The sequence below is a fragment of the Lactuca serriola genome, chromosome 3 (genome assembly GCF_051521515.1).
Source record: "Lactuca serriola cultivar US96UC23 chromosome 3, Lser_US96UC23_V15, whole genome shotgun sequence".
Taxonomy (NCBI): Eukaryota; Viridiplantae; Streptophyta; class Magnoliopsida; order Asterales; family Asteraceae; genus Lactuca; species Lactuca serriola.
The window spans coordinates 118415216-118438476 of record NC_136410.1 but is presented as its reverse complement, the minus strand read 5'-3'; the positions used below and the strand labels follow the sequence as shown (position 1 = coordinate 118438476).

General features: G+C 34.8%; 4 protein-coding genes across 4 annotated transcripts; all 4 read right to left on the bottom strand.

The window, feature by feature from the left end:
- Positions 1–6229: 6229 nt before the first annotated feature.
- Positions 6230–6625, bottom strand: LOC145095658 (uncharacterized). Its single transcript, XM_079033499.1, has one exon. The coding sequence runs from the start codon at positions 6623–6625 to the stop codon at positions 6230–6232; it is 396 nt and encodes a 131-aa protein (XP_078889625.1).
- A 6986-nt stretch (positions 6626–13611) lies between these two features.
- LOC145094641 (uncharacterized) lies at positions 13612–16928 on the bottom strand. Its single transcript, XM_079032756.1, has 7 exons — positions 16747–16928; positions 15969–16108; positions 15601–15868; positions 15176–15457; positions 14643–14920; positions 14408–14562; positions 13612–14329 (listed from the first exon to the last, which is right to left on the bottom strand). The coding sequence occupies exons 1-5, from the start codon at positions 16787–16789 to the stop codon at positions 14835–14837; spliced, it is 819 nt and encodes a 272-aa protein (XP_078888882.1). The 5' UTR covers positions 16790–16928; the 3' UTR covers positions 13612–14329; positions 14408–14562; positions 14643–14834.
- A 762-nt stretch (positions 16929–17690) lies between these two features.
- Positions 17691–23247, bottom strand: LOC145093094 (uncharacterized). Its single transcript, XM_079031140.1, has 3 exons — positions 21198–23247; positions 18189–21100; positions 17691–18008 (listed from the first exon to the last, which is right to left on the bottom strand). Exons 2-3 carry the CDS (start codon positions 19311–19313, stop codon positions 17979–17981), a joined length of 1155 nt encoding a protein of 384 aa, XP_078887266.1. The 5' UTR covers positions 19314–21100; positions 21198–23247; the 3' UTR covers positions 17691–17978.
- Positions 19533–21306, bottom strand: LOC145095657 (uncharacterized). Its single transcript, XM_079033498.1, has 4 exons — positions 21198–21306; positions 20874–21100; positions 20595–20703; positions 19533–20530 (listed from the first exon to the last, which is right to left on the bottom strand). Exons 1-4 carry the CDS (start codon positions 21304–21306, stop codon positions 19533–19535), a joined length of 1443 nt encoding a protein of 480 aa, XP_078889624.1.
- Positions 23248–23261: the final 14 nt, after the last annotated feature.

Below are 23261 nucleotides of genomic sequence, written 5' to 3'. Positions count from 1 at the left end.
GATTGCTTGATAGATATACTTGTTGTCTGTGTGATACTTGTATGCATGTTAGTAGTAGAGTGTGGGCAGGGCCCGAATCTCCTAGACAGTGGAGTGTGGGTGGGGCCCGAATCTCCATGAGAGTGGGCGGGGCCTGTATCTCCTAGTTGTATGTTATTTTTATGGTATGTGGTAGTTTGGGGGAGCTCACTAAGTTTCGTGATTATGGTTTCCCGTTTTGGTTTCAGGTACTTCCACTAGCAAAGGGAAGGGCTCGGGATGATCACATGGCACACACCATAGTCTTTAGCCTGGGATATTTACTCTGATATTTGATATAAGATTCTGATATGTTGACAAATATTATGATATTTTGAGACACATGGTTTATGATTTTATACTATGGCGATGATATTATTGATGTGTGTGAAATGCACTAGTTTTCATCCTACTAACTTAGACACAAAATAAACACACGAAAGGCAGTGTACCTATCGATTAGTAATATAGTTCAAGCAAGTAGGGTATCGAAAATAAGGAACGATAAACAATTAAAATAAATTCTAATATTATCTAAATAAAACAAGTAATAGAAATGGGGTTTTCTCTAGTTTTGCAAGACTAGAAACTTAACAATGAAATAAAACTCAAACTAAGCAACTAACAACTAAAGCAAATAAACAATCACTAAATTCGATAATGGAGAAGACTTCTGTTTAGGTTCGATTCATTTAGTCCTATGGTTGATTTTATGGTAAGTACAATGGATTATTCGTTATTGGCTACTGATTAGTGTGATTAGGTCCACGTTCAGTATTACTAATCCTTAGAAAACAAGTTAATTCAAACAGTGGTCAATTGGTTAAACTAATGAGTTTCCTAGATTATTGATTCGGGTTAAGTAAGACTTGTAGTGGCTAATCAAATTACTAATTCAATTAACCTCTTGTTGATGGTTCGTCACACAAGGATCGCACATTAATTTACCTATTTTCTAGTTAACCCTAGTTTCACGTTCGCTATTCCTAGGCATATAACAATGTTTTCACACAAATCATATGAGATCGGCAATTAATAGATGTTTATGCAGCTTAATATACTTGTTAATTAACAGAAAATAGTTGTTAACACATGAAGATCTTTAACAAGCTTAACAAAACAAACTCACCAATTTCAATTAATCCAACCATAAAAATCAACACATAGTCATAAATTCATCTACCCTAAACAGAAGATATGAGTCTTAGCTCATGATTACAGCAGCAAGTAGCGCAAAAAACAAATCTAATAGTTCACACATAGTTCAACAAAAGATTAAGTAAAGAGTAAACCTAACTTGCCTTTTATCTTCTCAAAATTGAAAGCTAGGGTTGTTCCATGAGTTCCAGGGCTTCCAGCTGCAACTTGGATCGCAGATTTATCCCCAAGGGTTCCAGATAGAAGTCCCAAATTCGTGAATCAAAGTCCCTTATATAGTTTATGAAAACAGGGGCTACTCGTCGAGTCCATAGACCGACTCGGCGAGTCCACCACTTAATCTCCATATACGATAAGGACTATTGTTTGTTCGCGAATCTTCGAGCCTACTCGGCGAGTAGGCACTCAACTCGCCGAGTTCTTCAGGGTTTTTTCTTTCTTTTTTCTTTCTTTAATTCCCAAGCTTCCTATCTCTTTTTCTGCTTCCTTTTGCTTCTGATCTCATCTTTTAGGCTACAAATACATTTTAAACATATTTAAGTACCTTTTGTTCATAATTTGTAATAAAATAGCCAAAAAGTATTAAGATTTAACACAAAATATATGACGAATTATGCATATACCAAAATACCCCACACTTGACTTTTGCTTGCCCCCAAGCAAAACTGAATTTTAAACATACTAGTATCACATAAAACAATCATAATCAAACCCAGCCATTATGCCAAGACCGCAACGCATGCATTTGTGTCTAAAATTTTTCCTAAGGACCCCCCTCAATTCTAAATACTAACAATCCTCATAAACACTCGCCCACTTCTTTTGAACAATGCTCATTTTATGCATCCCTCCGAATCCATTCGCAAAAAACTTCTTAACCTCAAGGTGTTTTTGGTCAAGCAACCCAAGCATACATAATCTAGAAAATTACAACCTTTTTTTCGATACCACTATGGAGCTCTTCGGAATTCTTCACTTCTTTGATAATTTGATCTTTACTTCTTTGAATTAACCACTTTTTTTTTTTGATTTTTGGTATCTTCAACTTTTGAATTTCTTTAGAATTTTGATCTTTTGATCTTCATACTTTGACTGCTCCAAAATTCTTACAACTTTTCGATAATTCTCTCTCTTTTTTTCTTTTCATGTATCTCACTTTCTTTTTTTTCACTCGATACCTACATGATTAAGCAATGGCGCTCAACTTCAACCTTTATTGGTTAAAGATATTAGTTTTCCTGGATACATGTCAAGTACACGATGCTAAACATATTGCATCCCTCAAACTAAGCGAGGTTGTGTTTTTGTCCCATGATTTCACTTGAATGAAGGGGCCACAAATGCATTATAACGTATATAGGCTCAACTAAACATTTGGGTTCTTCATAAAATCATCAAACATAATACTAGCATGATTCCTAATTGCTTTTACCAAAATTTCTAAAGTAGCCCTAGCAATTTTTATGCAAAATTTTCAAAATTAACTAAAATTTTCTAAATTTTGACTAAATGTAACTAACCCCCTACCCCACACTTAATTTATGCAATGTCCCAATTGCATGCTAAAACAATTAAAGAACATAAAATTAAAGAGAGAATTGGAACAAACTCCCCTGGGATAGTAGTTGCGAGGTTGATCTTCTTCTTTTTAAGCTCCATCTTCAGCTGACTTTGGTATGAGAACAGCACATCCATGCCTTGGGTGTCATTTGTCTCGTGCGGTACAACTCCAAATTTGCATGAAAAAACTCTCGAAAATGCTCGGAAAGTGATCTCCAAAGAAAAGAAACTAATGCCTGTATCAAGTGTGGTCAAATTCTAAACTTGACAATAGAATTAACGAGTGACTCGTCGAGTAGATATGCTAACTCGCCGAGTTGTAGCGTGACTGGCAGAAAAGTCGCAAAATTCCACATGGACTCGTCGAGTCCATAAGATGCACTCGGCGAGTAGACCGTTGTGTGAAAAAAAACTTATGTTCTGCCCAGATAAACTTCTTATGTATGAGGATAATATAAACCAATACTTTCCCTCATTTCTTCTGTAAATAAATACTCGACTCAAAACTTTGTTTTCTCCCTTGACTCGATACCCTCACATGCAATCCTAAGCCTGAAATTGAAAAGATAAAAGCAACCATAAGTTCAAAATAAAACAATTAAAACAATTAAAAAGAAAGCAAACTCTAGATATCGGGTTGCCTCCCGAAAACGCTTCTTTTTTAGGAGTCGTTAGCTGGACTCCTTCCCACTCTACGTTGCAACGACTTCCTCCAAATCTAGTTGTTCCTCAAGTCTTTCGTCTCTCGGCATTCCTTCTTCTTATCTCTTCACCTTATGCCCATTCAATTTAAAGCTTGACCCGTCTTTGCCCCATAGCTCAACTACTCCATAAGGATAGACATGTTTTATCGTAAAAGGCCCGGTCCACCGAGTGCGTAATTTTACCGGAAAGAGCTTTAGTCATGAATTATACAATAGAACTTTTTGCCCTTCCTCAAACTCCTTATTACCCTTCAACCTTGCATCATGCCATTTTTTGGTCTTGTCCTTATAAATCAATGAGTTAGTATAAGACTCATTCCTCGATTCTTCCAACGCATTCATTTGCAAAAATCGATGTGTACGCATCTCATTTGGCTCAAAATTACATGTCTTCAAAGCCCAATAAGCTTTGTGTTCAAGTTCCATGAGTAAATGACAATTCTTACCATATAATAGCCTATAGGGTGTGGTTCCAATGGGTGTCTTGAATGCGGTCCTAAATGCCCAAAGCGCATCATCCAATTTATCCGTCCAATCTTTTCTATTATTCCCCACCGATTTCTCTAATATTCGTTTAAGTTCCCTATTTGTAATTTCAGCTTGCCCATTTGATTGTGGATGGTAGGGTGTTGAAAATCTATGGCGTACCCCATATTTTTGCAACATTCTTGCTAGTTGATCATTAGCAAAATGGGTTCCCCTATTACTAATTATCACCTTATGTACTCCAAATCTTAAGAATATCTTCTTTAAAAATTTGACCATAACCCTTGCATCATTGGTTGGTAATGTTTGTGCTTCTGCCCATTTTGACACATAATCCACCGCCACTAGTATGTATTTGTTGCCTTTGGATGAAGGAAATGACCCCATGAAATCTACACCCCACACATCAAAGATTTTGCAGACTTGAATATTTATTTGGGGCATTTCATTCCTTGCCGATATATTACCCGTTCTCTAGCAAGCATCACATTCCCTTATGTAGGTAGCAACATCTCGAAAGATAGTAGACCAATAGAACCCCACATCAAATACTTTTTTAGCAGTGTATTGCACCCCATGATGTCCTCCTGCTGGTCCATTATGACAATGCTCCAAGATGTCCCAACTTTCCTTGCCAAACACGCATCTTCTGATGATTCCATCTGCACAACTCCTAAAAAGATATGGATCATCCCAAAATAATATTTAATTTCTGAAAAGAGCTTCTTCTTTTGTTGATGAGTAAGGACTTTTCGAAGGTAGCCGCTAGCCAAATAATTTGCAATGTATGCGTACCATGGTTCTTCATCCATGACCAACATCAAGTATTCTTCTGGGAAGCTATCTTCAATTCCCATATTATCTAACTCCTCCCTTTCTGGGTTTTGTAACCTAGAAAGGTGGTCAATAGCTACATTCTCCATTCCCTTTTTATCCTTGATCTCGATGTAAAATTATTGTAGTAAGAGTACCCATCGGATCAATCTCGGTTTTGCATCCTGCTTGGCAAACAAGTACTTAATAGCAGAGTGGTCAGTGAAAACAATAGTTTTTGATAAAATAAGATAAAGGCGAAATTTATCAAAAGCATACACCACATCTAATAATTCCTTTTTGGTTGTGGTGTAATTTTCTTGGGTGGGATTTAATGTCTTGCTTGCATAATATATGGGTCGAAAGTGCTTATCAACCCTTTGGCCAAGCACGGTTCCTAAAGCAAAGTCGCTCGCATCACACATTATCAGGATTTCTTGTTTGTTTTTTTGCCAAGCCCCTTCGCATAGTTGAGTTGGGTGATGTATCATAGGAAGGCCATGCACCATATTCTTTATTGCCATTGACTCGAGAGCTCCAAAATTCATGTGACCAAGACGAGCATGCCATAACCATGCAGCCTCATCCATCTTGGCCATTAAACACACAGGCTCACATTCTTCTAGAGTCACTTTGTATAACTTGTTCGGGGATTGACATGTCTTTATTAGAAGCTTCCAATGCCTATTAAATACCCAAAATATTTCCCCATCCATCAAAACCTTATTGTCGCCTTCTACAAGTTGACCCAAACTTATGATGTTATTGCATAAGTTTGGTATGAAATACACATCTCGCAACAACCTTTGTTCGCCATTTTTACATTGGAATATAATTGAACGCTTGCCCTCGATACGAACCACAGAATCATCACCAAACGTCACTCGACCCTTGATGCTTGTATCCAGATCTCTAAACTTTTATCTTTGACCCGTCATGTGATTGCTAGCGCCATTATCCAAGCACCACAAATTAGATTTGACATATTTATCTTCTTGTGGTCGGAGCTTTGGGTTCACATACTTTTCATGTAGCAAAACTACATCAGAAACCTCTTCCATGAAAGTTGCAATGATAAGAGAGGGTTCATCTTCATGAATATGTGCCAAAAGTGCTTCCTATATCTTTCTCTCACACCGAGGCTTAGGACACTCTGATGCGAAATGCCCAATATCATCACAGTTGTAGCATCTAAGTGTGCTACGGTCACGACTCCCACCAGCACCTCATCCTTGTTCACAATTCTGTTGATGTGAACTGTTATGTTCACGATTTTGCTGATGTGAACCGTTATGTCGGCCACCTCTTCCGCTACTTGTTCTTCATCGGCCCCTACCTCGTCCTCTGTTAAAGTTCCTATTTTGTTGTTGATGGTAGGATTTACCACCCGAAGACGACTCTCCTTCTTCCATTTTCTTACTTCTTGATTTCCATTCCTCTTGAGTCAGGAGTAGTTGGGTAGAGACGTTATTAACTTGCCCGCGAACACACTACTCATGAGCTTTAAGTCTTCCTACAACCTCTTCGACCAACATCGTGTCGAGATCACCAAATTGCTCAATAGTAGAAGCTATGTGTAAGAACTTCACAGGGATTGCTCTTAGGAATTTCTTAACCACATATGACTCTTTTATTGTTTCTCCGAAGGCTCTAATGTTGTTTAAAATGTTGTTAAACTTCATTGCAAAATCATCAATACACTCTGTCTCCTTCATCATTAGACACTTGAATTTTTCCTTCAATGTATGAATCTTAGCATTCTTCACACGGTCAGCACCCAAGTACATAGTTCTCAATGTCTCCCATGTCTCCTTTTCCGATTGCTTTTCCGTCAATGATAACAACATCTCTTCCGAGATACCTTGATAAATGGCAGTCGTTGCCATCTCATCCTTCCTCTCCCCCAAAGCCGCTTTTGGATCTAAGGCCTCTATCTCGTCCCAAACTCATTGGGATTGCATGAAGACCTTCATTTTTATGGCCCATGCGGTATAGTTGTTCTTGGCTAACATCGGGTAATGAAGATTAATTTGACCATCTTGCTTCTTTCCATCCATAGGGGTATTACGAGGCATGTATTTTGTCATATACCAGATTCAAACTGGAGAGCAACCTGGTTAGCTCTGATACCACGTGAAAGCAAACCATGTGCTGTGATTTTTGTGAAGAAGAAAAATTGGAATAAAGTACAACAGGGATCAGCTGCAAGGATACTTTGGGCCAAATTTTTTGCTGTATTTCTTGACTTGAAAAAACAGAATACAAGAGCAAATAAAATACTAAAAAACACCATAAAGCTAGGACCATTATCTACCACTTTGTAGCAACTAACCACTACTTATTTTGACTCCTAAAAATACTGAAAACACATTCAAATAGATCCAAGAAAACAGGAAAGATAAAATGACCAAGTCTTAGCTGCAACTTTGGATTAACTTCCAACAAATAACAACCATGCCACCTCTTTTGATCGCTTCAATTTTTTCCCTTCCTGATCCGACGAAGAAGACGAACCAATCGAAGATGAAGGCCCACTAGAGATCGCTACCCTCATGTTTCTTTCTCTGCCTTCGATCTTTTCCCTTCTCTGGCCAAGCTAAGCACCGACGATGTTTCTCCGATCCACCACTACAACATCGTTTCTTTTTACATTCTTGTTTCTATTTTGATGAGTCCAAAAGTCAAGGGGAACTCAAACTTCGATTTAAATTAATCAAAATCAACCCTTCTTAGATAAAACATTACGAAATCACTTCCAATCCCCAAACATTGATTCTATTTATTCAAAACAAGCCCTCCTTTGGTATTTATTAATAAAATCAGTCCCCTCCTCAAAACCTTGATTTAATTTTAACACAACATCCCCTCCATTTGTCTATATTAACCAAATCACTCACTTTTTGGTTAGTTAAATTACCAAACAACCCCCTTTTGGTTTAAATCATTACTAAACAAACCCGGTGGTGTGTTTTGGCTCAAGAAAGTGTAAATCATATTTTTCTCGAAGATGCTTCCTAGAAATAGACACGGTCACATCAACAAGTCTAAACTACATTCACGCTTCAAGGGTGAGTGCTTACGGCCCCCTTTTTAGTGTTTTTATTATTTTGGGGGTGAATACTTATGAAACACATTTATAGATTATGAAATACACATGCAAAAAAACTTATACCCAATGATTATTAATATTTTATCAAAATATTATATCACAAACTAGCTTTATCATGACATACACATGTTATAATGATTTTAAACATGTTACAACTAGACAACAATACTTATCGTTTTACCATATAATATTATGATTTTATGTGACGAATAGCATGTCATAAATTTTATAAGATTATTATGATTTCATGTGATAATGCATGTGTCACAAATGTTTATCTGTATTGTCTCTCAAACCTATATCATGCATGTAATTATATATATATATATATATATATATATATATATATATATATATATATATATATATATATATATATATATATATATATATATATATATATATATATGTATGTATGTATAAGTATTAACACATATATCTTGGAATCTATTCATACACTAGAGAAACTTACTACTTTTTTAGCAAGTAATATATATATATATATATATATATATATATATATATATATATATATATATATATTACGGATATATCAAAACTTACTTGACTTTTATAGTAAAACTTTATTCATCGTACAACATTTCGCCTAGTGACTTATCCATGTATAAGTTAGGGTTATTCACTTTCGATCATTACGCCCCGAATAGCGCAGGTATTATTCGACTACATTAGTTAGGGGCTTTTATTGTGAGGCACTATTCATTACCTAAGTTAAACACTTAGTATACCCATACCTCTATAACCGTTAATCCTTAGAGCGAGATACATATGTATAGATCTATATGGGTTGACACCCCCACCTGCGGTTGCTAGCTACAACCTTTACGGATCAATCGAAGCGAGTGATAATTATCTTTTGTCATTTATCCACGGCGTCCAATGAAGCGGCGTAAGGGGGTTATATCTAGTCACATAGCTCGGTTATAGGACTCATTATAAACATTAACTGGATCATTTATCTAGAAACCATAGATTCAGTTTCTCTATTTATCAAACATTTTAAGTATAAATTTACTTATGATTTCTCTCTTTATCAAACATTTTAAGTATGAATTTACTTATAATTTATCTCTTTATCATACATTTTAAGTATGGAGTTACTTATGATTTATCATTTTATTAATCATCTTAGGTACGGATTTACTTATGATTTATCTCTTTATCAAACATTTTAAGTAGGGAATTATTTATTATTTTTCGCTTGGTCAAACATTTCAAGTATGGACTTATAATTTATCTCTTTATCAAACATGGTTTTAACTACAAGGGAAATACTTTTCAGACTTTTTAAAAGTATTATTACCGCTAGACCTGGCAATGGGGCGGGTTTGGAGCGAATCAACCTTGATCCAAACCCTATTAAAAAATTTCAAAATCTGATCCAAACCCGCTCCGTAACCCGCAGGGTTTTGAATAATCAAATTCATACCCTTATCCACCGAATCAACGAATATCCAATCCCGCCCCGTAACCCATAGGCTTTTTGAATTATTAAAAACATTTTACTTAATTCAAAAATAATATTTCTTAAATAAAACAAATGTTGATTTAGAAAACACATTACGTACTCGAGGACTTCCGATTGCAATTAAAAAATCACTATTGTAGTAACTTTTGATTTATTTTTTACTGTCAATTGTAGTGATAAAAAATAGCAATGACAAATTTTCTTTCAGTCGATGAATGAATTTATTGATTTATGAATGAAACGAGGTTTTATGGCCGCGCGTTGCGGCGGTACTTTAAGCAATGAAGTTTAAGTTTCACACTGTTTAATAAAATTTATTTAAATTTTTTGATGAAAAGTGTATGAATTATGTATTTTGGTATGTTAAATTTGTTAAATGGTTAAGCAAAAAGATATAACACTTATAATATAAATAAAAGCTGAATAAACAACTTTACATAGTTGTAGACATATTTAGAAGGGACATTGATATTCAACATATTTTAAGTAATGACAACAGTAGCAGTTCTTCAAAAGGGGCAAAAGTAGCAGTTCTTCAAAAGGTTTGAACAAAATACACGGTAGTAGCAACCCATGATGTAACAAAATATCGCAGTGACAACTGTCCCAAACGTTTTTACATAGCACGCCAGCTCTCCAAAGTTTTTGTAGAAAATATGCCAGAGCCTCAAAAGTTAATCATATTTCCTGTGACATTGTTCAAAAAGCATAAATAAATATTGAATATAGGAAATACTAAATAATTGATAGACAATCCATGATATTACATATATACCTTACTAAACTGCATGACATGGAGCACAACTACTTGTCTTTTCCTCGTGAACCAACACAGGTTTTGTTGTTCACGTTTGCTACATCAACACATTTTTTTGCTTCTTAACCGACTTACCATCTGTTTGGTCAAGTGAATCTGCAAAAACCTTCAATATTATTTTCCAAATAATAAAAAAATGATATATATATTCCTAAAATAGATTCTAGAAGAAACGATTAGTAAGATTTATGTACCTTCAGATGATGTTTGGAAAAGTTGTTTCTGGACAGATTTCATTTGGTGATGTTTAGTTTCAGCAGAAGCGGGTGTGATGGGTGATGTTGTGAGACGCTCTTTGTCACACCCCAAAACCAAGAACGGCGGAAACGTTCTGGGGCGGAGGACGTCATGTACAGTATCACAACAATGAAAAGTAGTAAACAAGCAACAACATCATCCATTGCATTAATAATATAATTTTAATACAAGTGTTCTGAAAAATTATGATAAACACTAAAGTATAATCAAAATGAAAGATGAGTCTTGAACGAGCTCCATCTTCTCTAAACCTTGCATCGGTACCTGTCTATTGATGACCTGAGGATACAAGTATTTTGAAAGCGAGTATCAGCTTTAAAGCTGGTGAGATCATAAGTATTTTAGTGTCTTAATTTGTATGTAAGAAATTGTTTGTATATGAACTGTAAGTATTGAAAATTTATATGAACTGTAAGTATAAAATGTTTGTAAAACAACTGTAAACGTTTGAAAAACCCTATAAATCCCTATGATTCCTACTATTATATAAGGGTGTCTTCTACCAAGACCTAACTGTTCTAAAGGTAGTCTTCTACCAAGACTTAACTGTTCTAAATGTTCGTTTATTGTAAAAGTGTGTAATTTTCCCAAGTGTAACTATCATTAACAAAATATAGTTTGTACATTTAATGTTTAAGTGAAATGATCACTAAATATATGTAAAGGGAAATTAATGTAGTATTGTAGTGTTGTATTATAGGAACTACTGTTGTACTAACTACCTTAAACCAGATTTATATTAAGGTATCATGTGATTAATTATACCATACTATCGACTAGGTAACAACGACAAATGTAGGTCGTAAAAAGGTATGACGTTTGGCACCCGCAGACCTGCAGGTCCGGCTGTAGCTAGCAGCAAGGTGTAGGATAGTCAATCCAGTATAGATCTATACGCAAACTCACGCTCTCCCTCCAAGAGACTCTGGCTACAACTCGGGCCATGACATTGAAGACATGCTTCGATACAGTGGATCACAATTTTGTTAACGTATTCATGTATATGTACTTATGTAAGCGTAATCATGTAAAAGTATATGAGTGTATGCCTTTGCTACCCAAAGGTACTGAACTGACTGAAAGGAACTATTATGTCCATATATGTATACATGATATATAACTAATGTTTAAACGACCTTCGGACGGGTACCCGATATCCCACCAGACCACATCTCAAGCGCGAAAAGGAAATAGGGTGGATAGCCTTCCAAAGTCCTTTAAACATTGCTTATATAACTATACATATATAGGCATGCTTATAACAGGATCTTTATGTAAACGTATCAATGTAAATGTAAAGTAATGTACTGTAATGTTCTGCGTGTGCTAGCTGTAATGTGTGTTCTTTCTCTATCTAGCAAGTATTGACTCATGAATGAACTGACTCATTGTATGATATCGCGTTCTAGTAATGGTTCTAATATCTTCCTAAACTACCCATATGGTAGCTTACTGGTAATGTAATTGGTATGTATGAACATGGATGTATACCCTTGCTACCCAAGGGCATTGGCTGAACTGGAAGGACCTTTATGACTATATATGTACACATGATATATATATATATATATATATATATATATATATATATATATATATATATATATATATATATATATATATATATAACTATATTTTTAATGACCTTCAGACGGGTACCCGATATCCCACCAGACCACATCCAAATCGAGGAAAAGGAAATAGGGTGGATAGCCTTCCTAAGTCTTTTAAACATTCCTCATATAACTATACATATATAGGCATGCAATTTATAATATAAAAGCATAAAGCAAGTTTTGTAAAACCTGTGAACATAATTATTATCTAAGAAAAGATCGACTTGATGTCAATCTATAAAACGGTTTGAAGGCATGGGTTTGATAAAACAGTTTAGTATAAAGAAACATTTGTTTAAAACACAATTGTAAATAAGTTTGAAATGTAACATACAGAGTAAAATGAATAGTTTAATAAGGAGTTTTAAACATATAAAACGTTTATGAAAAACATTTGAAGGAAACTGTTTGGTAAAACGGCTAATGAGTAGCAAATCATTTGAATGTTGTTTATTAATCACATGTGATTGATATAATAACTAGCATGATTCTACTTGTATCCCCTCATAAAACATTTAAAAACAATTAAAACATTGATTAAGAGGTATGAACTCACCTGTTGTGGGTGATACGAATGAACTGAAGAGGTAGGATGGCTAGGTGTCAAGTGAAGTCTTGAACACACTCTATGATCCTAGTTAACATATAATATCACATATATGTAACAAATTAGTCTATAAACAACTAATAAACAAGTCAAGACACCCTAGGACATGCTAAACACCTTTATCAAGTGTTATTAGCCTCTAGGATTTCATCTAAGTGTTTGTAGGGAAATATTTTGTGTGTAGGGCTCAAGGAAAACTCCATAGGGGAGTTCACGACACTAAAGACACTACTAAATGAGTTTACGGTTGTAAACTCATGAGTTTACAGCCGTGAGCTCATACTTATGTGTCCATTTGATGTTTGATGCTCTATAAGGTCCTAAGAAGCATTTCTACTTAATGGCTTGGTCCTTGGAAGAGTTTAGGGCATAATATAGCTCCTTTTAGGAGTTTACAGCCCTAGGACCATATCCCTTGGAGATTACGGCCGTAATCTCCTTGGGAGGATGTTTTTAGTGTTTTCAAGTCCCTAAATTAACTAGGAACTAAACTAGGCTATTATACAAGGCTTTAGAAGAGTTTATAGCACCATTTGGCACTATTGTATGGAGTTCACGGACCTAGAACTTCTTGGGCCATGAACACCTTACTCTTGGTGTTCTAAGGGTGTTTGCTAGTCCTAAACTCATTAGGGTACATGTCTAAACTAGTCTCTTGGCTTAAGGAAGGCTTTTAGGGTGTTTTGGCACCTAAAAATGGAGTTCACGACCCAAGAACATCCTTGGCCGTGAACTCACTTTCAACCCGTGATTCTTAATGTTTTGGATGTCTAAACAAGCTATGGGTAGTCTCAAGGTTCATTTCCAAGGTTTTGGAGGGACATTGGGCACACTTTGGCCCTTAAAGAAGAGTTTACTCTCCAAGTGTTCTTGGGCGGTAAACTCTCAAATCTTGGGGTTTTGATCCGATTTTGATGTTATTAAGCACAATTTAAGCTATATAATACAACTAGATGGAAGTACTCATGATTTGGGATGAAAACCCGAAGATCCGTGAGAGAGAATTCGGCTTTTCTCTAGTTGGAAATGTAACTAATGAATGAATATGGTTCAAATTTCTATATATAGTCCTGGGATTTTTGGCAGAAAATATTTTATTCTCGGAATGAACTCTAATATCATAGAGTTTTGGAATAACAGTGTTGCATAAAACCCTAGTGCATCCACTCTCCTGATATCTCCTTAAGTGCAATTTCTGAAATACTCAAACTTATACCCAAAGTCTGGAATTTCACTGTAACTGTTCTACTTCTATTGGATGGATATGGTTTGTACAGAATGGAAATTTCGGGTTGTCACACTCTTGAAAGGCTTTTGTTGGAGTAACAGAAGCAGTAGATGGAGGATCAGTTGATGTAGTGGGTGTTTTTTTTTATGATGCTGAGGCAGTTGGTTGGTTGATAATGTCTGTTTCTGTGTGACTTTCTTTTTCTGGAGAAACTATATCTTCAAAAACAGCATCTGCTACAAAGTCTTTAGCACCCGGCCTACAGAATCTTGCGAATCGGAATTGAATTATTTTTGGCTGGCCTATGAGAATGATGAGCGGTGCAGGCAATGTGTACGGATCAGTGTATCCATGATGATCAATGAGTGTGTTGCAATCTGTTTGGAACAACATTCTAGTTGCAGCATCAAAAAATACTATCTTTGCTTGAGCGGTCTCATCTGCGATGTATGCTGTGATAAAAAACCTGTTGACACGATTATTAGACATATGTATGTTAAGATGATTATACTCAAGTAGTTGACATAAAAAACATAGTACTTACAAATTGTTTGGTTTAGCAACTTGATCATGATCTTCGCATGCAAGTGTGTTTCCTCTTTTTTGAAGTTTTTTACGACATTCATGACATGCTTTATAAAACCAACCCTTGCTTGCATCTATGCTAACCAGAGATGCTTTGCAAGTGAACTGAGCTCCCTGTAATATTATATATATTAAATTTAAAACTATAAAATTTGTATATATATTTTAAGATAAGAGAAGGTTTGATGGCTTACTGCATAACGATTTGGGTTTTGAGATAGCAAGTCTACCAATGGAAACCTGTTTCTTTACTTTTCGACTTCTACATCTTTACTTTTTGGTATTGTATCTTGAGTATAGGGTTTTGATTATGTCGTTCGACAAACCTAAAAGAGAAAATGAACTATAAGATATGTCACAAAGTTATATAAATATGAATAAAGAACTTACTCAGCATCCATTACAATAGCCTTGGGAATAGTGGGGTTGATGTAAATATATGAGGCTGGAGTTGCGGTCGGTTGCAAATTTCCTATTAAAGAAACCAACATAACAATGTTGTTAATTACAAAATAAAAGAAAAATAAGCAAAAATAATAAGGTTGGGGCAGTTTCTATAAATGTTGCTTAATGCAAGAAATAGGAATGTACTTTAATCTGATTTTCTAATATAGCATAATACTTTAAACTTTATTTCTCTATTTCTTTTTAAATAAGTGTCTTTCATTATTAAGCATTGTACTTTGAAAGCAAAATGCTTCAATACAATAAAATGAGAAAAATGTACCTAGACAGTGTGTGACTTTCATTGAAGTAATAGCAACAATAACAGGAGAAGGCAATGTTTCGATAGCTTCTTTATCAAATAAGTTAGCCGCCTCATCCAAGAAAGTTGTCTCAATCATTGTTCCACTAAACATACATATTTCAGATATTAAATATGATATGTTGTGGTCTTTGTTAGATATATGAGATAGAAAATACCTCAAATTTTCTAGTTTGAGTTTCAAAATTGCATTTCCTTGAGTTCTGACTACTTCATACACATTTTCAACTCTTCCGATATAATCTTAACACAAATATAACAATTTTGTGATTTTAATATATATATATATATATATATATATATATATATATATATGTATATATATATATATATATATATATATATATATATATATATATATATATATATATGTAAGTATTACATACATGTGAGTGTCTTATGGTTATCAAGCCTTGCACCTAATTGACCATATGCAAGAAAATTGAAGTAGTACACAGGAAATCCATCATCACGTATTTCTTCAAATTTTGCTGCCCTGCCTAGCTTGATTTTGGTTTTGTGTGGAACAGTAACAAAGAAAGTATTTGCATTGTCACACATGTAGTTGCTTACAGAGTAACAACCATCCATCCTGATTATCGAATCAAAGTAGCCTTTATCTCCCAGGAAACCACATGCTTCTATTGCATCTCCCTGCCAAAAATGAATGGTTTTATATGTATATGTATAAGTATCTAACATAGAATTGATTATAATTGACAATTTCATGTAATATTATGGTGAATGCACTCACACTTTTATCAAGGAATATGTAGCAACATTCAACTTTTTTCCCATATGATAACAATTTCCAAATGACTTTTATTTCTATTGACTTGTCTCCATCACCAGGGTTTAAGTTTGCTACCATACTTGTATCCATTTTTGTAGAATCTGTGAAGTTCAAATTAAAATGAAAAATCAACAATTAATTTTTTCCCCATAAAAGATTGGAATTTTTTCTATTACAGGGATCCTTTCTGTAAGTTTATTATTACAGGTACTCTTTTATACACAAATGATGTTGAATAATTAATGACTAAAAGTTCACTATTAGATGGAACCTTTCTGTAACTTTACTACTACACATGAACTATTTATGTAACTTTGTTTCAGATTATTTGTATAATTCAGTTAAAATATAAATGCAGAAAAATGCAAGAAATTTTAAACTAAATTTTAAAAAATAAGCAACAATTGACAACATACTTTTAAACTTTGGACTGTAAAATCATGTTACCTGGATAATGTTTAAAAGTTGGTTTAAAATTTCTTGCAGTTCCAAAAATAAGCATTAAAAAATCGGTTTAAGCTTTTAAAAGTTTTCTTTATAAGTACCTATACGTATAAAAAGACAATGTTTATGTAGTTGTGGATATATATTTCATTATCACATTAGAATTAATAATTCAGAGACTTAGACCCTAAAAAAAATTAAAAAAAACTTGTAGACTAATATATTGATATGATAATTAGGCATGAATATATTGGAAAGATAGATTCAACAAAATTAATTAACGAAGAGAACTAACCTGGAAGACAGGAAGCCGATATGTGGAAAAAGTGAAATCGCATGAAGTGTTTTATCTGGTAATAAGGAGTGGCTGGTGGAAAAATCACGAAATCTCTGAATGAGATCGAAGCGAACCGTACCTAGAAGATTGCGTGAGGAAAAGAGGGGTAAGGCTGACTGGTTCTATCGTACCTGGAAGGTTGCATTAGGGAAAGAGGAAACAGTGAGGGAAGCTTGGGCATTGTACTGGGCCTGATGCTATATGCGAAAACCTTTTTTTTATAAATTGAATTTTTGATTTTAGGGATAATAAATTGAATTTTTGATTTTAGGGATAAGGCTTGAACGTAATTTAGTTGTTTTTTCATCTAATTTATATTTTTAAATTTTCTGTTATCTAATTTAAGTTATAAGCTTTATCATTTAGTTATTAATTTTTTGTAATAAGGTTTAAAATTGAAGATAGAAAAAAAATGTGATTAAGATTTCTTTTATTTTTTGTATAGTTATCAAGCCTAAAGTCTTCATAGCCTGATAAATCTTTTATCAGAACAGAAGAAAACATAGACCCCTGCTCTATTATCATAACAACTTTAAAAAACATGATTTATAGAAGAAACCATTTTTTTTCCTTTTTTGGTCCCTATTTAACTGTTTCATAATATTTTTTGGTCTATTTACCCCTTTCATGTGCCTTACACAGGTATTTTTTTATTATAAAGAAGGAAAAGACCAAAGAGCCCATGTGTGCAGGTGCGATCCACGTCAATGAGGTGAATTAAATCGAACAGTAAAAAGGAAAAACGACCATTTTTTGGACCAAAACCAAAAAAGACTCAAAAGGCAAAAAAGTAAATGACACAAATCGGTTACCTGTTTTTGATAATTCTGACTTGTGTTCTTGTAGTACATTAAAAGTAGAACACCAAAAAAGCAAAAACTGCCAAGAAAAAAAAAGTTCTCTTGGTTATATAAACCTGTGGAAGAGTGCAACATCATTAACACTAAAAAAACCAAAAAAGCAATAAGAGGGGTTTATAAATCTGTCCATTTATTTTCCTTTTACTTATATAATTTCAAAACATAACTCATTAAGATATTTTAGTTACATTTTTTCTCTATTACTTATATTATACAAAATCATGTAACATAATTACCTTGCAACTGTTTGATTCCTTCCACCTCTACCTTCAAACATCAATATTACCAACATCATCGGTGCTATTGCTGCGGAAGGTGATTTTTTTTAAGTCAATGAAGAAGAAGCTCCATATCTACAGCCTAAAATAGGAAGGACTTCAAATAAGGAAATTTTTTCCCAAAAAATGAAAATTTCGGTTACATGTTATTTTTGAGTGAAGTAACTCTAATACTAAGTACCAAACAACGGTCATTACGTAAATTTTTTCATTAAGTTTTTACATTTTAAGCAATAAATCACAAAAGTGTTTAACTACCAACCTGTGCAGATTCTAATTTTGCTAAAAAATTTGAGAAGACAATATTTTTTGTACAATTAGATGGCTGGTCCTCTTGTCTTTTAATCAGTATTTTGAGACCAGCTGCTGATGTAGCCCTAGATAGTGCAACGTACAATTGCTCGTGACTGAAAATTGGATGAGGAAGATAAATTCCTATCTTGTTTAAAGACTGGCCTTGGCTCTTGTTTATCGTCATGGCATAACAAACTCTAACTGGGAATTGCTTTCTTTTGAAAACGAATGGTAATTCTTTATCAGTATGATTCAAAGTGATTCGAGGTATATAAACTTTGTGGCCTATCTGAACTCCAGTGATGACTTCTGCCTGAATAAGTCTTGGTAGAAGCTGTGTGATAATCATCCTAGTTCCATTGCAGAGCCCTTCCATCTGATTCATGTTGCGGAGTAACATGATTGGAATACCAACTTTTAGTTGAAGACGGTGAGTAGGGAAACCACTGAAGTTAAGCAGGTTCAAATATTCAGACGGATAAAGAACCTTTGTATCCCCTCTATCATTTGTATGTGGAATAATTGAGTCGAAACTTAGATAAATAATAGGTTTCCCTGGCAGATTACACAATATGAGGTTGTTAATTTCATCTGCAGTTTCGTTTTTAGGGTAAACAATGGCTTTGTCACAGAACATGGTTGCTATTGGATTATGAAAAATGTCTTCGTCATATATAAAGCGAACTAAATCCTTAAGAGCATCTTCATGATCTGGTATGAGATATTTTTCTGGTATCTCTACCCATTTGGTGTCAGTAGGATCATCTTCATCATCTACACCAACACGTCCATCTCCTATCTGCAACAACCATGATGAAAAAGCAGCAATTTCTTCTTTTTCTTTGGTACTTAGATTAGGTTGAAGAAGCCTCATATTTTTTGATAATTTACATACTTTGAAATGGCTCCATACTGACGATTCAACTATAGATGACTCTATGATGTCTCTCTTGCTCCCTTTAGGTTTTACAGGTAAAGTTTGTCTGAAATCCCCACCCAGCAGCACTGATTTTCCACCAAAAGACTGCGTTGGCTCATTAAGTATATCTTTAAGTGTCTTATCTAATGCCTCAAAGCATCTTCGATCTATCATTGGTGCCGCGTCCCAAATAATCAGTGCAGTTTCACTAAGCAAACGGGCAAGCTGTGTGTTTTTACTTATGCTACAGATGGAGTTATTTGTAAGGTCCAATGGAATCTTGAATCAAGAATGTGTTGTTCTTCCCGAGGGCAGCAAAAGAGATGCAATACCAGAAGATGCAACTGCTAAAACAATTTTCCCGCCAGACCTGAGCGCAGAAATGATTGTGGTCTAAAGGAATGTTTTACCGGTACCACCATGTCCATAAACAAACATAAGCAGTTGATGGTTTTTCAAAGAAGCTTTCATAATAGTCTCATAAATAATATGTTGCTTGGAATTAAGCGCAGACACCATAACTTCCTTTTTTTGGCTCATAGAAACTCTATCATAATTTCTCTCTTCCATGAGCAATTTATTTTTTAATTCTGCAAGCAAGTGTGGTGGAGGCATAGGCAAACCATAATCACAAAGCGAGGAATAACTGTTATTAGAATTTAGCAAGATCTCTAACTCATATACGACATACTGTTGCAAGTCAACTTCATTAACATGTAAGTTCACAACATGTGAATCTGCAGCTGCTCTTTGGACTATATCATCACTCATTCGCCGCCATTGTTTTGTCCATAGAGCAAGAGGATCTGCAACATCACAAAATATAAGCATGTGAGCAAACAAGGATCTGAGTTCTTCAGCAGTTTCCCAGCTAGAAGCGTCATCGAATGCATATGTCCATTCTTTGTCATCACCAAGCAGCCCCAATTGTTCACATGCAACACGATAGGTTGGAAATATGACATCGCCTACTGTCTTGATATCATTAAATGTCTGACATCCAACCTGGTGACTGAGAAGCATCCTTAGATAAAAGAGCTCACCACATGTTGGATGAATATAGATTAATCTTCCAATAGGAGGCGTCTTCTTTGACTTTCTACGACACCAGTCCTTCCCTCGAGCAATCCATTTATATTTTGATAGATAATCAAGATAAGTAAGATGATGACCGCTGTCATCAATCTGATTGTTTTTTAGCCATTGTGTAAGAGTTGTTTTCTTTATCATTGGATCATCAACAACATCTTGTAACGGTTGTTTGTCCTTAAACGTAATTGTTTGCATGTTTTCCAAATGAACTGAAAGCACTTGCACGGCAGGATTTCGATGATGGATGTGAAAGTTGAATATCCTCCAAGCTGCCTCATGAGGGCAAATGAATCTAGCATCTACAAAGTTTTGTATCTCATTGATGTTGCTCGTTTTTTTTATCAACTTTATCAGAAGGCTCACCTAGAGATTTAGTAATTTTGGCTCTAATACGGTCAGCTCCTTTGGAAATGTATTTGAATAAGTATTTAATCATCATACTCCAACCACAATATTCAACATTGATATGAGCCTGAAAAACCAAAGAAAGATTTTTGTTGTATGGGACAACATATCCATTATCTAGGTGGATTCCATATTTCACTGCAAAGCACCCATCATTTCTTCTCTTATAATGAACATACCCATCCTTATCAAACCGTGTGACATCTTCATATTTTTTGGAAAATTCTTTAAACAGACCCCAACAAACATGCATGGTGCTTTCATCTTTGCAAGACCGCATGGTCCATGCATCATAAGCTCGGTGACAATCTTGTAGAGTTGAGGATCAACGACTGGATCAAGGATTTCAGCAGAAATAAACTGATCAAGATGTTCTGGGGTATGAATTTTATATGGAGGTGACACCCACAGGAGAGTATGGCAATGGGGCAGGCCTCTTTTTTGGAATTCTATAGTATACAGCTCTGCATGCATAAGAAAAAAAACATAAGCTAAGGATATAATATTTTGAGACAATATATTGTAATGGATGAACAATATGCCAGTTAATAATGACATTACCTGCTACAACTTGTCCGAAAGGTTTTTCATTTTTCAAATAGTGAATAAAATCCTTAACCTTCATCTCGAATATTCTAGCAATAATATCAGCCCTGTCCTTAGCCTTCATTCCAGGATATTGTGCTAGATATCTTGAAATCTTTGGCCATTTAACATTGCAAGTGTATGTTATAAAATATTGAGGATTTCCATGTACTCTACATATAGCAAGGGCATCCTAATAATGCTTGTACATATATCTAGGACCGCCAGTAAAAGACGCGGGAAATATTGTCCTTTTCCCGACTTCATGGCCATCATAATCACCTTTCAATAACGCATCATGAACGCCCTGAAGGTACTCGGTCCTAAAAACATCTTGCATTGATTCAATGTAATCCAATCTATTTTGCTCAATAGATATATATGCATTAACTAAAAACTGTTGGAACAACCTGCCTCCTCTAGGTAACAATGCATATATGTTGAACCGATCATGTAGTTGAAAGCTGTAAAACATATTCATCGTCAGTTGCTTATCACCTATACATCCATCATTTACTTGCTTAAGCTCGATCGACCAACCATGCTCACCAAAAACAAACAGTAACGGGAACTGCAACGCCATATACAAAGGATGCAACTTATTTATTCTTCGAGGCCGCCCATCTCTCATGCGGATTATTATGTCAAAATCATTTTTACATGTAGGCCCGTTGTCATAAACAATTCCGCCTAGCACACCCAGAGTAGGAGCATTATAGCGCATTTGGTTTCCACTATTATATAACCTGACCATGAACTCTTGAGGTTGTTCGTGAAGACATATATCTCTAGTTGTTCTGAATAGCTTGACTAAATCATTGATTTTGTCGAAAATGTCAATCAAAGCCTTGACAATTTATGGTTTTAGATCGCCACATTCAGAGCCACTAAAATGACGAAGTCTGTTGCAAACTTCATTATTAGTATCATAGATATACATTTGCAAGAACCTTGGATTACCATCAGTTGGTGGACACAAAGATCCCATCCAATGAGAAATCTGCCCTTCTACCTTGAATACATAAGGCCCTAACCCATTATTAACTAAATCATCCACTTTTGCCCCGAACGAAGTCATGGCGAACATCATGTTATAAGCACGGATGTTTTCCATAAAGTGCTTATCTTTAAAGAGTTCTTTAATTATCTATGGAGGCTGCCTTGGTAGCGGCAACATTACTCGACCGCCTTTGCAACAACGACTATATTTAGGTCTTTGATTTTCGGGAAGACCTTTTTGTCGTTCAGCATACCAGAAGCATGCATAGCAATGCTCGCAGATTTGGTCACAATCACCCAAATCCAAATATGCAGTAGATGGACCTGGAAAACATGACAAACAACATAGTTAATAACATCTGACTCATGCTTAAGCAGGTGGCGAACATATCATGTATACACATGAGAAACCCCATCAAGAAGAATGGCTGACGAATTTTTTTAGACATACCATTGGTTCTGTTACTGTGACTATCACCTGAACCAAAAGATTGAGAATTATGAGGTTGTTGGACATAAGGTGTTGAAATATGAGAGTCCTTGAATACCGAAAGTTTTGTACACATAAGCCTTTTTGACACACGATTTTTTGTAGATTTAGAACTCGATGGGCTATCAGAAAAAGCATGTGGGCTTGATTGTGGAGAAGAAACATAATTTTCAAGTGGATGTTCATCATTATGATTAAGCTTTTTCTTTTTTCGTTGCATATTGTTGTGAAACGAATCGGTGAAAGAAATAAGTTGGCTTTTAATATAATGGAAAATCATAACAATATAAGATAGATGCATCAAGATATAGCAAAAACAAATCAGTTAGTAAAGAAAAAAGGCCAAGCTAAATAAGCGATGAAAACAACACATTATACATAACACGGCTTAGAGGGTACCTTTTTGAAATCCAAAGGTAGGAAATAGTACTAAAGCAATAGATAACAATATAAGGAACCTGAAACAATCATTTAATGGCTAAGAATGTAGACATGGGCATTAAATCATTTACATGTAACATAATAAAAATCAAATTTAACAATTGTTAAAG

What these genes read in the sequence shown, in the direction of transcription:
- LOC145095658 (XM_079033499.1), bottom strand. Translation starts at nt 6,625, where the DNA reads ATGGCAACGACTGCCATTTATCAAGGTATCTCGGAAGAGATGTTGTTA.
- LOC145095657 (XM_079033498.1), bottom strand. Translation starts at nt 21,306, where the DNA reads ATGAAGGCTAAGGACAGGGCTGATATTATTGCTAGAATATTCGAGATG. An exon ending in TTTCGGACAAGTTGTAGCAG is followed by an intron (nt 21,101 to 21,197) that starts GTAATGTCATTA and finishes TTATGCATGCAG; the next exon opens with AGCTGTATACTATAGAATTC. An exon ending in CACCATGCATGTTTGTTGGG is followed by an intron (nt 20,704 to 20,873) that starts GTCTGTTTAAAG and finishes TTGGTTTTTCAG; the next exon opens with GCTCATATCAATGTTGAATA.
- LOC145093094 (XM_079031140.1), bottom strand. Translation starts at nt 19,313, where the DNA reads ATGATAGATCGAAGATGCTTTGAGGCATTAGATAAGACACTTAAAGAT. An exon ending in CAAAATTAGAATCTGCACAG is followed by an intron (nt 18,009 to 18,188) that starts GTTGGTAGTTAA and finishes TTCCTATTTTAG; the next exon opens with GCTGTAGATATGGAGCTTCT.
- LOC145094641 (XM_079032756.1), bottom strand. Translation starts at nt 16,789, where the DNA reads ATGCGATTTCACTTTTTCCACATATCGGCTTCCTGTCTTCCAG. An exon ending in TAACCATAAGACACTCACAT is followed by an intron (nt 15,458 to 15,600) that starts GTATGTAATACT and finishes ATTTGTGTTAAG; the next exon opens with ATTATATCGGAAGAGTTGAA. An exon ending in GAAAGTCACACACTGTCTAG is followed by an intron (nt 14,921 to 15,175) that starts GTACATTTTTCT and finishes TTTCTTTAATAG; the next exon opens with GAAATTTGCAACCGACCGCA.